Source organism: Setaria italica, chromosome II, assembly GCF_000263155.2.
Source record: "Setaria italica strain Yugu1 chromosome II, Setaria_italica_v2.0, whole genome shotgun sequence".
Lineage (NCBI taxonomy): Eukaryota > Viridiplantae > Streptophyta > Magnoliopsida > Poales > Poaceae > Setaria > Setaria italica.
The window spans coordinates 14317486-14329842 of NC_028451.1; the positions used below are offsets into that span (position 1 = coordinate 14317486).

Here is a 12357-nt window from a genome sequence, read left to right on the forward strand (position 1 = left end):
CAATCAAACATCGAGTTCTAGCACTTAATCCTTTATTCCTTCATCCTTAAGGAATCCAATTCGTAAGTTTGCGCATCTAGGGCTCGTCACTACGGCATCCTCCATGGCCTCATTCGGAACTTGACCATTATTGCTCTGATATATATCAGCGCATCCATTTGGTAAGTGACAATTTCTTCTCTTTTTCATGTATTATTGGTAACGTTTATTACTAGCAACAGGATCACAAGCGGTTTGGGAGGGTTGGAGATGGTGCTAGTGGGAACTACCAACCTTTGAGCAGTATACTCTCCGCGCGTGGGGGGAGGGGGGGAGGCGGGGATTTATGCGGTAGGTGCTATATTGGGAGGAGAGATGAGTGAGAGATGCTAACTTGGGGAAATTAAAAGAGATGTGTCCGCTCCTTTTTTTTTGTTTGTCCGGTGAGTGTGTGGGTCCATTTCTATTCCATACACTGACACCTCATGTGTGGTTGAGAGGTGAGGACAGGAGGGGTTAATGATCTTGTGCGCCAGGCTAGCAATATGATGTCATCATGATTTCTGAAGTTCAAGAGCCCTGCTTGAATTGAATGTGCACAACAAGCATGTTTATTGGGGTATTTCCCATCACTTTGAAGGAATTATTTCCTTTTTCTGCACAAGTTATAATGCTTTTGTGCATTGTTGTTTCTGTCTAATTCGAAGCATGCAACTCATCAACTAAATTGGTATCTGATAATTGCCAGCGTTTTCTTATAGTTTTGTTAATCTGTATTTCCTTGTCAGCAATGTTCTTATGACTACATTCTTTTACCAGTTACTACGATATCATTGGTCCGCGGAGTCAAGTAGTTCGATACTCTAGGATTCCTAAAGTTGATGAGTATGAAAATAATGTCATCATCTTGCTTATAAAAACTTTAAAAATGTTAGTTAGCATAATCATGGCATTTATATGATAGTGGAAATTAGATGCAACTGTGACTGAAGCATACACAATGATGATGACGAAAATTATATATGTCCATGCTATTCAGCAAATAGTACACTCTTTGCCCTTATAGCCAGCCACGGAGAAAAGCTATTTCCAATTGAGTTATTTTGATATTTAGTTATTATTATTGTCATTGTTTTCTTTTATAGCTACCTATTGAATTAATCTGCAATTGATGTCTGATGAATTTTCCAGCAATGACAATAAAATTAGTTTCTGTCTATACTATTGAGTACTATCTGCATGTTTCATACATTTCCATTAAATATACTGTTCTGTCAAATCACTACTCCATTTAGTGAAAAAAATGTGTCATGTTTCTGCATTGACTGTATCTGCAAAATGTAGCTTTGGCAAAATAGTTAATATTTTTGCTATATTTATAGAACTCAATGGCGGTAAAAGTGTTGTTTCAAAACATATTCATGTATGAATTTTTGTGGATGGAAATAGGAGTTTCTTGTATTGTTTTCTAATTTAATTTCCTATTTATTTTCATTTTATTAAATACATCGCTTGTTTTACTTTTATATATGTTCTGCAATACTACTTCCTTTAACGACAAAATTATGTCATGTTTCTGTATCGACAGCATCTGCAAATTGTAGCTTTGGTAAATAATTCATATTTAACCTCAATGATTGTAGAAGTATTGTTTGAGAAAAATCTTCTAAAATGAATTTTTGTTGCCGGAAATAGAAGTTTCTTGTACTGTTTTCTCATTTAATTTCCCCTTTCATTCTATTATATCACTTCATTTACTTTTATAGTGAAGGTTTAAGCTGCTGAAAAGAAAGAAGAATGAAGATTCGAAACGATTGGGGAATGACTTTCATGGCAAAATTCAACACAGGAGGTTAGTAGGTTTCTACTGCAAGAACCCAGATCTACTAGCCTATGCCATCTTTAACTCTTTTCTATCCCATGGTATCATGTGTCTACATCTCTTCAATTGTGAAAATATAGTTTGTTTCTGTTTGTGAAGAAGAGGGTAATAACATGTTTATCTGATAAAAAAATTATGCATTTCTTATCTATGTTTAAGCTCGATTACTGCCACAGGTAGTTCTGTCTCATGTCTATTGTCTGCAATATAATTTACATGAATCCGATTTTGTCAACATACTTTTCTGCATGTGACTTATTAAGGGCTGGTTTACTTTTTTTTTTAATGGCAGGAGCAGTGAAAGGTTCTGAACGTGAGGCAAAACAAACTTCAGCCACGAAAATATCTAGCAGGCCCGTAGAATCAGCAAACAAATTGGTTAAGGCAGCTCCAAGATGCTCGTCACAGCGGGTGAGGCAAGAAACCGTAGACTGCATTTTGAGCGAGAAATCAGACAAGCAGAAACAAGAAGAGTGGGATATGGAAATTACAGATGTTAACTCACTGGGAGCAAAAATAGACATCACCAAGATTATGCACTCTACGAAACGGGGAAAGCGTTCAGCCCGACAAAGGGTAAAGAGTTCTGAACCTTGGATACAACAGCTTGCGGCTTTAAAATCCAGAAACGTGGCAAGAAGAGTGCGTCGGAATGATCGGGGTGTTGGTTCAAAGAATATGAAAAGAACTCGTCGAGCCACCAAATCATGGCGTGTGAACAATAGGGCGGCTAAGGGAAAGAAACATGTTGGACGTGAAGATGATGCTAGTACCCAGTCCATGGGCCGTGCAGCACAAACAAATGCTATTGAACATCTTAGCAGGCCCAAATCTGATTCATCGTCTGCTAGTATATCATCTGAAGTGAAAGGGAGCAATGGCCCAAGTGAAATCTCCCTCGAGCAGGCTGCCATCCTCATGAACAACACTTTTCTTGGTTTCACGAAGAGCAAAGGTGCAGTTGCCGATGATCTCATGGCCACAACTGATGTTATCAGTCTGTACCAAGACAGAGAGAAGAGGTGTACTAAGTTTGACCCTGCAATAATTCCAGGCTTGGATCTAAACAACGGGGCTGAAAAGTTTGATACTTTGACAACAGAATCTGCTCTGGAATCACTCTGTTCACTCTGTGGTGTCTCCGTGCCAGACTCGTGCGTCGAGTTTGCAGTCAAGGTCCTGAAGAACGAAACACCACTACCAGCAGAAGTTTCACCAGTTGACGGGTTCTTCAGGAGAATGGAGTACCATCAGAAGAGCACAATTGCAGGGCCTTCACAATGTTCTCAGGGCAGGAAGGGCTGAAAGAGCAGGTGACATCTGCTCAGTCGAGGGAACCTGATGAGAGGTGTCAATTTGGTATTTACAGACCATCAATAATGTAAACTTTTGTCGTTACAGTAAAATTGGCACATCTTTTTGTAGTCTTTGCTATTTGGGGGTGAACAACAATTTATTGTGTTCCTTTCCTAAGAAAACATTACTGTTTCTTTCTGCTCCTGCTTTCTCGAGGATGCCTGATAGTCTGAAATCTTCGTCCTTCCAAGAAAACATTACTGTTTCTTTCTGCTCCTGAACGCAGAGGTACCTTTTATTGACGTTAGCATGTAATAGGACAAAACCAAGAACGCACCCACTTCTTCATCAAAGATTGTTGAATATGTAAACAGTTATCGAGTCAGAATATATAGCAACAACTTGGCGGGCACGCCACTCCAGCTTGTGGACATGTGCGAAATCTTCCTAATTAAAGTCAACGGTATGAAGAAGATAATGAGCTATAAAGCGTTGCAGCTACACGTAATCCATTGGGAAAACAATATAGTTCATAGGCTGATATCTCAGGCCTCTCATGGCGGAGGAGAAACCAAAGAGCAAGATGGCCCTGAGGAAGAAGTCACCGGCAAGGCCGACGACCGTGAACGACGTCCCCGACAAGCTCCTTGAGCTTATTCTCCTCCACCTCACCTCGCCTCTGTGGATCATCCGTGCCGCAGCCGCGTGCAGGCGGTGGCGCCGCATCCTTACTGGCCGCCTGCACCAGCAGCATCCACACCCTATTGCGGGATATTACCATAATCCGCAGCCGCTGTCAGGTAGCAGCCCTGTATTTGTCCCCTCCTCACAGGTAATCGATTCCGTCGATCGCCGCCACTTCTCCCTTGATTTCCTCCCCGCAGGCGGCAGCAAGTCATGGAAGCTTGTCGACAGCAGGCGCAGCCTCCTCCTCCTCGCTAGAAAGAAGAGTGGGTGGATGCGCCATTGCTTCCCTGACCTTGTTGTCTGCGAGCCCTTGACGCGTTTCTACCAAGTTGTACCCTGTCCTAAGGAGATGAAGCATCATGAGTGCCTCGGCGTCTTCTTGAATGTATTCGGGAACCGGACATCAGACTTTGGCGTAGCCTGCGTGCTCTACCAAAGTTACACAGGGGTGTCCGGCGAGGTTGGCACAGTCCGGGCATGTGTCTTCGGTAGAGGCCGGCGCAGCATCTGGCGATGGCGTGTCGGCCGACGAAGTTCTGCCATTGCTAGCCTCCACCTTAGTGTTCAAGGCAAAGAAGCACTGCAGTTTGTAGGGTGCGCTGTCAACGCTTCGTTTTGGTGGGTTAGAGATGAGAAGCCCCAACGGCTAATTTGTGCCCATTGGAGCACACAAATCTCACTCTTCAATCTTCCGGAACACATCTCGAACTTGTTTGTCGATTTTTCAGCATTCCGGGTTGTCGATGGGATGGATGACAAGGTGCGCATTGCCTGTTTGGAGGGAGCCTACCTGAAGGTCTTCTCTAGGAGTTATTGGAATGATGGCAGCAGCGACTGGATGCTTGAGAAGCAAGTAAATTTCGCCATGGCCACCTCTTGGTTTCCTGCAGGGCGCAAGGAGTACTTCGGCAATGTAGCCGCAAACATTGTTACGGCCAGTGGCCGTTGTGTCACTCTGGCCTCAAAGGAGGAGAGGTGCCTGGTCTCCGTTGAGCTTGAGACCATGAGCGTCGAACGCACGAGGATAGGGAGCAAAAGCCCGGCTGCGGCTTATCCGTACCAGCTGCCATGGCCACCGCGCTTCCATGCTTGTTAAATATAAGTGGCGGGGTAAAGGGCCATGCTATCAAAAATTGTACTTGTTAAATGTTAGTTACACTTCTCATGGTATTATTCTGCTTTGAACAAATTAAAAAAAGTGTGACCAAGTTGCCGCACTCAAATTTGGCTTGGTCCTAATTCTTTATGCACGCCAGATGATCCAGCAGACCAGCACTAAGAGGGTGCACATGTTGAACCAAATATTGTCTTTTCATATATTTGAACCAGTGAGTGCGAAGAAGTCAACCGCAGATCGTCTTTTACGGAGGCTTGCATAGTTGGGTTATCCCATGTTTTGGGGAAGTTTTGGCAAAAGTAAATTAGGTATGGGCTAGATGTTGAGCTTAAAGAAGGGAAAGTCTTGTTCTACAAAGGTAAGTATATTAGTGTTGTTTAATTGGCGGTCTCATATTTAATATGTAATTTTTAGATAACTTGATAAAATTCCTATATAATAGGTTGTCTTTTTAAGTTGTCTCGTAGTAATCCTATTTTTCTTAATTTGTGCATAGAAAAAATAAATATTATGAGTTGCACAACAACCACAACTCATACAATGGTGAAGTAGTCATCTCGTAGTCTAAAAATTTAGCTTATGAGGTAGTTGTTGCGTGAAACAACGACCTCATTCTCTCCCTCCTCATCCTCCTCCACATCAGCAAAAATCATACACGACATTGCGTTAGACGACCTATAAGACTGTTGAGGTGTAGCAATGTATTTGCTCTAAGAAAAATCTATGTTGCACCAACAATATGTGGTATCATCCATGTTTTTGTGCTCGCATTCCAGTAATTAACTGGCGCTATTCTTTCGGTGGTAGTCGATGTGCTCATCAATAGCAAGGTGCTAGCGGTAACTTTATCAATCTCGAGATATGCCTGTTCAATCTCTTGAATGTGCTCATAGAGTATGATTACGTGCGTGTATTAATAGGATAAGTGTACATGCATATATGTGAGCGTCTATGTCTATTTCCATAAAAAAAAAAGAGAAAACATTACAAGAAACTTCTATTTCCAGCAATAAAAATCATATTAGAAGATTTTTCTCAAACAATACTTTTATAATCATTGGGATTAAATATGAATTATTGGCTAAAGCTACATTTTCATTTGTTCATGTAAGGTGGCTCATCTACTTGGACGAGTAAGTTGCTTTCTCGATCTTTAGGCAGTGTACTTCTGGTTGCGTCTAAGATATTGTAGTAGATGAATATGTTCATGTTAAATGAACGAGCCAACCTTGACTTGTTAAAAAGAAATTGTTTCTGCCCCCCTTACCGTTGACTCGCTGCCTCGCTCGGAGCGCTGTTTTGTTTTTCTTTGAGAGGGCTCCAGCGCTGCTGGTGAGCTTGAAAGGCCTCGCTCGCCAAGCCCACATGACTTCACGAGTAGGAAGGTCCTTCTGGGCCTCACAAGGCTGGGCCCACATATAGATCAGGCGCTCCGGGGTCCAACGGCACTCTGTGGACTACTGGCGCTACCTTGAGGATGCTCATCGTTGCGTCAGCCGCTGCTTCCCGTCCGCTTCCATTCCTGAGAGCCCGAAGCAGAGGCCGAGGACCTCTGCCTGGTCTCCGCACGGCTAAACCAGAAGCTTTGACCGAGCTACAGCTGCGCTCTTCCTCCTCCACTCTCAGCTGCGCCTGCTCTCCGTCTCCCGATCCCGATCCCGGCGATGGTGGAGAGGGCAGAGCCCGTCACCTGTTCGACGTAACTTCTCACTGAATTAACAGCACGTTCTGTTTCAGTCTTAGGAAGAAGCTTATTTTCTTCACCGCTAGTTGCTTAGCGTTTGATTCCGATAGCAAGCTTACAAATTGCTCCAATTATTTAACCCTTCGTTTCCTATTTGCCAAGCTCATTGTGAATGGGAGAATGTCCTACTCAATATTTTGGATTTCCCGACTATCTTATTTGGTATTGGCTAGTACAGTAGCTACTTTCAAAGATTTTGATGCAACTTAAATTCTTCCTCTGGACTGTGAGGCTGTTATAGGTAGACCACAATATCTCAACACACAGTGAGATTTGGTGCAGGTTTAGGAATATATGGAAATGCCTTATTACTATTTCCATTTTTCTGTTATGAGTAAAACCATCATGTTTTGCTGTCCTCAGGTTCTCAGTGGAAGTGAGGTGTAGGTACAATTTAGTATTGGGTATAATGTGGATGGTCACATGAATAATACATATACAGAGGAGATACTATCAAATTTTGTGCTCTTGTGCATTAGGCCACCAGCTATATGCTGACCAGAATTAGTTATGATATATCCTTCTTTTTGTCTTGTCTTGATGATTGGGATCTTGTTGATATATATCTCCTTACAATTCTCCATGATGGCGACCTAGTTTTCAGTTCTGATTTGGTGTTTTGTATTGACAAACAGGACTTTTCTGTTCTTTCCCCTGTTGTACCATGGGAGGTTGATGATATATGGAGAATATATGCAGGATATTTCTTCATCTTGCATATCCCCTTGAGCTTTGGAGGGCTTGGTGTAGTGGCCAAAGTGCTAAAATGCTCCTCACTCGACCCAATGACAACAGTAGGTCACAAGTCTCTGTTAACTAATCATTCTGATTCACCTGAGTTGCATTTTTTTTTTCTATGGACAAGACAATGACATACTCTGTCAATGCAGGTTATTTCCACAGTCATGCTTCAATTTGCGGAGCTCTCTTTGGCCTTAGCACTACTTCAGTACAGTTCAATGCCAGGCAATGATGTTCAGGCTTTCTTTGCCAGTAAGGTTTCTACACGTAATTGGGTCAAAGAAACCGTAATAGGCTTCACCATTATGATGACCTTGGTATGGATCACATCCATCTTACCTGACAAGGTGGTAGGACCTGAGGTCAGATGGCACATTATTCCACTTAATACTGCACATCGATCTTCCTCAACCAAGCTATCACAGTTCCGTTTTTAGGGCCCTAATTCTTCGTTCATTCAATTTGAAATCTGGCAGGATGCATATGATCCTATATTAAAAGGAATCCTTTCTGACAGTCCAACCTCTAAGCTACTGTGTTTCTTTCTATACTGTGTTGTTGCTCCACTGTCTGAAGAAATCATCTACCGCGGGTTCCTTCTAACAGCCCTGTCTTCTTCCGTGAAATGGCGGGACGCTGTCGTGATGAGTTCACTTGCCTTCAGTGTAGCACACCTCTCCGGTAAAGGTTTCATTCAGCTGTTTGTCATTGGGTGTAATCTAGGGTTAACCTATTGTCGAACTGGAACTTTGGTGGCTTCTTTCACCATCCATTCTTTGTATAATGCAGTTACATTGTATATGGTTTTAGCATCATGAACATTGCGGACTAAATGTGAATGCAAATTTGTTTTACTACAGCTTTCTATTAATGCTGTCATCATCTGGTTTTATAGCAACGTTGTTAGTAACAGATCTCGCCAGCTCCCTTGCAAGCACAACAAGTACAGGGTAGGTAGCAAAGCAGAGGGATCGGAGAAGAGATTAGGGATACATCAATGGAGACTAGGAGAGGAAGAACAGCAAAGAGGCAGGGGAAGAAGATAAAGAGTAGCTAGAGGAAGGAGAAGCCTTGTTCAGCGTTCTGAATATTTGATACACCCTTCTACAGCTTCTCTGCTCTTGTATAGTCCCATTGTAAGGAAAATGGTCCTAACTAGACCATTAGTGATTTTGGGGATGGTGTGCCAACACTAACCTATGGGACTAAGAGTATCTCCAGCAGTTCCTCGTTCCCCAATCCAACTACTATATTGGAGGAGTTGGTGAAAAAATAATGCTTCAGCAGACTCCCTTTACCTTTCCCCAATAATTATTGGGACAACCCAATAATTCTCCCCAACTCTCCCCAAATAAAGGAGAAGTTTTAACTCTCCCGATACGGTAGTTGGATTGGGACGAGATTATCCCAATAACAAGGAATGGATATTGGGATGTTCCAATTAACTAGTTATTGGGAAACATTTATTGGATGACTGTTAGAGACGCTCTAACATTTGCAAGTATATAAGATATAGTCACATGAATGCAAGGCAATGATGGATTTGGGTGATCAAACACATCAAACAAAGGTCAAGAGAACATGTACAAGATCCTAGAAGACCTTAAAGCAACTGAAAACATTATAAAAGAGAAGCTGGGACAAAGACACGAAGAACTGAAGCAAAATGGTGAAGATTCCTCCCAATCTCATATCACAGTATGATACGGTGATCACAATCGCATAATCATAATATCAATCGGTGATCATAGGATGATACGGTGATGGCCATGAAGGGAGCATCAATTGGTGGTCAGCTCGGTTTGAAGTTAACATGCATCATAGGATGATACGGTGACGGCCATGAAAAGAGCATAGGATGAATCGGTGATTGGCTTGGTTTGAAATTAACATGTATCATAGGATGATACGTGATCACAGGCACAATCATAGGATGAATCGGTGTGATCGGCTCAGCTCGGCATCGGCTCAAATTCAGCTCTGGAAGTTTTTATGCATACATCAAATGATATGGTGACTACAGTACTTGGAGCATAGGATCAATCGGTGATCATAGTACGATACGATGATGGCTATGAAGAGGTCATAGTATAAGTCTGTGGTCATTTTTTTTGACCGTTGGAGCAACGACTAGTTTCTTGGCTTGAGGGCTATAAATACCTCTTTGTCCGGCCATTTCAAGGGGGTTAGAGCTTGGAGAAGCTATAGGCTTGGTTTCCACACATACACAAGTGCTCTATCCACCAAAGTGCTGAAGAGAAGATTAAAGCAATTAGTATAGGGCTTAGGTCTTGATTAGTGCTAATTTAGGCCTATTAGTGCATTGCTTTAGGGATTAGCCTAGAGTTAGGTGAGGTTTGCACACCTCCTTGTTATCAGTGCTTGCGCTCACCAAAAGTTATAAATACAAGGCTTGTAAGTCTTGCGAGACCCTCCAACCGCATTTGTGGAGTGGCCGTCGGTGCTTGTGAAAGGGAGGAGAGGCCTTGGTGTTTTGCCGAAGCTCTACCAAGTGAAGAGCAGCAAGGAGCATCTGAGAGAGGCTAGGCGAAGACCCACTTGCGCATATGGAAGGCCCATCGGCTATCCTACGGAGTTATTTGATTAGGAAGCTTTTGCCCTTGCACGGGCATTCCTTGAGAGCGGCTCAAACAAGGAGCACTAGTGGAAAGCTCTACTTTTCGATACCTCGGAAAAAATCACCATGTTGCTATGCTAGGAGTTTACTTTCTCTACCTCATTTCTCTTTCGCATTGTCCATGAGCTATTGCTTGAAATTCTATTTTTGAATCTTTTAGCATTGATGTCTTCAATACAGTCTATGAGCTTCAAAGTACACACGAAATTTGGACCACGCTCATGGAGATCCACAACAGCACAAGTGACGTTAGAGAGCAAAAGTATAGCTAATGACATGTACTCGCGCTTGAATGTTATTGTCAATGAGCTAAATGCAATAGGTTTGACCAAGCTAACCGATGCGGATGTCACAAGAAAGATCATCCATATTCTTCTTAATGATAAGTACACCTCCATCGTCACCTACTTCCACTTGTTTGAAGAATGAACAAATTGAAGCCAACAAATATTTTGAACAAGATCATTGTTCATGAGCTATCCATGAAGATTGGCAAAGACCTTTCTCCCTCAAGTTAAGATGTTGGTACATCAAGAAAAGAAGAGAAGGAGAAGGAGAAGGAATAGAAAAGTGAAGATAAGCAAGGATCTTCCAAATAAAAGAAAAACTCAAGAGCAAGTACCAAATTAAAGCTCAAGCTCAAGTGATGCTTCAAGTTCAAGTGATGAAGAAGAAGAGAGTGATGATGAGACGGAATATGAAGAGGATGATAAGCAAAGAGTAGTGATTCCTGTAATGATGAAGAAATCAAGCAACTTGTAAAAGGAGCAAACAAGCTACTCAAGAAGCTCAACTCCAAGGATGTCCCCATCACTATGGAACAATTGGAAAAAGAAGAAGGAATATCTTGGTTGTTGTGAGGAGGGACACTTGAATATTGTCCACTCATGGAAGAGAGACACAAGCAAAGAAAGAAAGAGAGAAAAGAAAGAAAGAAGGAGAAAATGACAAGCAAGAAGAAGGATTTCACAAGCATTGGAAGGGGTGAGTTTGATATTACAAGCTCAAGTGATGAAGAAACCTACCGCAAGCGACGTGCCTTCTTGTCATCATCAAGCTCATCGCACATTTTCCTGATGGCCAAAGGTACGGATGATGATGTAATTAAGTGATGATGACTTCTCCCCTTCTATTCATGAGTTTGCAGATCTTGTTTGTAGCCAAGAGGTATCTATAACAAAACTTCTAATTCTAAGGATAAGGAACTTCAAGAAAAATTGGCTAGCTTATCAGAATTAGCTAAAAAGTTTGATGCTGTCATTGATCAAAATGATTAGCTAACTAAGAAAATTGAGATTCTTGAACAAGCTAAAACTATCTCAAACAAGGCATCCACACCTTTTCAAAATAAATCTAAAAAGGATGCCTCTACTTCTTACATTGTTTTAATTGATAAATCTTGCTCACCATTTTGCAATGAGACTTGTATCAAGAATTTTGTTGTAGAAACATATGATGATCTCATTGCAAAGAAAATGAAGAGCTCAAGTAAGAAGTGGAAAGGCTCATAAAAGACTTGACAAGGCTAAAGAGCAAAGAGAAGGCAAATGAGTGCAAGAAACAACCTTCTCAAAATAACCATTCCAAGATGGTGAAAAAGCTCGAGATATGGACATATAGCTTTATAGAGTTTCTATATGAAATTTGGACGAAATTAGTGCATACATCTGTCCCATCTTGAGATTTCACTCAAGCTCTGCTACTAGCTTGATGACTGGAATACAACATGTGCATCCATTGCTCCCATCTTCTCATCTACCTCATGTGGCCCTATCATGAAGTGTTGCTACTTCAATCCGTAGCCAAATCATATTAAAAAAAACCAAGGCAAAGCCATAGCCACCCAATGTTGGCGGCAGTTAGCACGTCAGTTCGTGAACCTCAAGCGCATGGATCAGTTGTAGCTTTTTTCCTTAGAGTATTCCCCTAAGGTTTATCAATCCGTGGAACAAGTGGAATGCAAGTCTTAACTAAGCACTAATTAAGATAACTAGAAAGCTCTATTTAAATATGATTAAGTGTGTAAAAGAGCTAATCAATCTAAGCAAATGGAGATATGGATGTAAACAAGATAGGTGTAGCGCTTATCCCAAGGATCTAGGATAACTTGCAAGTGTTACTACACGAGGGTAATCAACTATTGAACAAGAACACAATATGTTGATGGTTCTAGGCATGCAATCATTGTAGCATTGCAACCAAAAGTAATGTTGGCTAGCCATTTCATATAAAAGCATCATCAACAAGGATGTGATAACAAACTGATCTCAACA

At 41.7% G+C, this 12357-nt stretch overlaps 2 protein-coding genes across 2 annotated transcripts; both read left to right on the top strand.

Annotated features, from left to right (window-relative positions):
- Positions 1-3700: 3700 nt before the first annotated feature.
- On the top strand, positions 3701-5014 carry LOC101758201. The gene is made up of 2 exons (XM_022824700.1): positions 3701-4462; positions 4573-5014. The coding sequence occupies exons 1-2, from the start codon at positions 3714-3716 to the stop codon at positions 4598-4600; spliced, it is 777 nt and encodes a 258-aa protein (XP_022680435.1). The 5' UTR covers positions 3701-3713; the 3' UTR covers positions 4601-5014.
- Positions 5015-6370: 1356 nt separating this feature from the next.
- LOC101765331 lies at positions 6371-8313 on the top strand. Its single transcript, XM_004956078.4, has 4 exons — positions 6371-6660; positions 7341-7499; positions 7596-7808; positions 7923-8313. Exons 1-4 carry the CDS (start codon positions 6439-6441, stop codon positions 8262-8264), a joined length of 936 nt encoding a protein of 311 aa, XP_004956135.1. The 5' UTR covers positions 6371-6438; the 3' UTR covers positions 8265-8313.
- The last annotated feature ends 4044 nt before the right edge of the window (positions 8314-12357 follow it).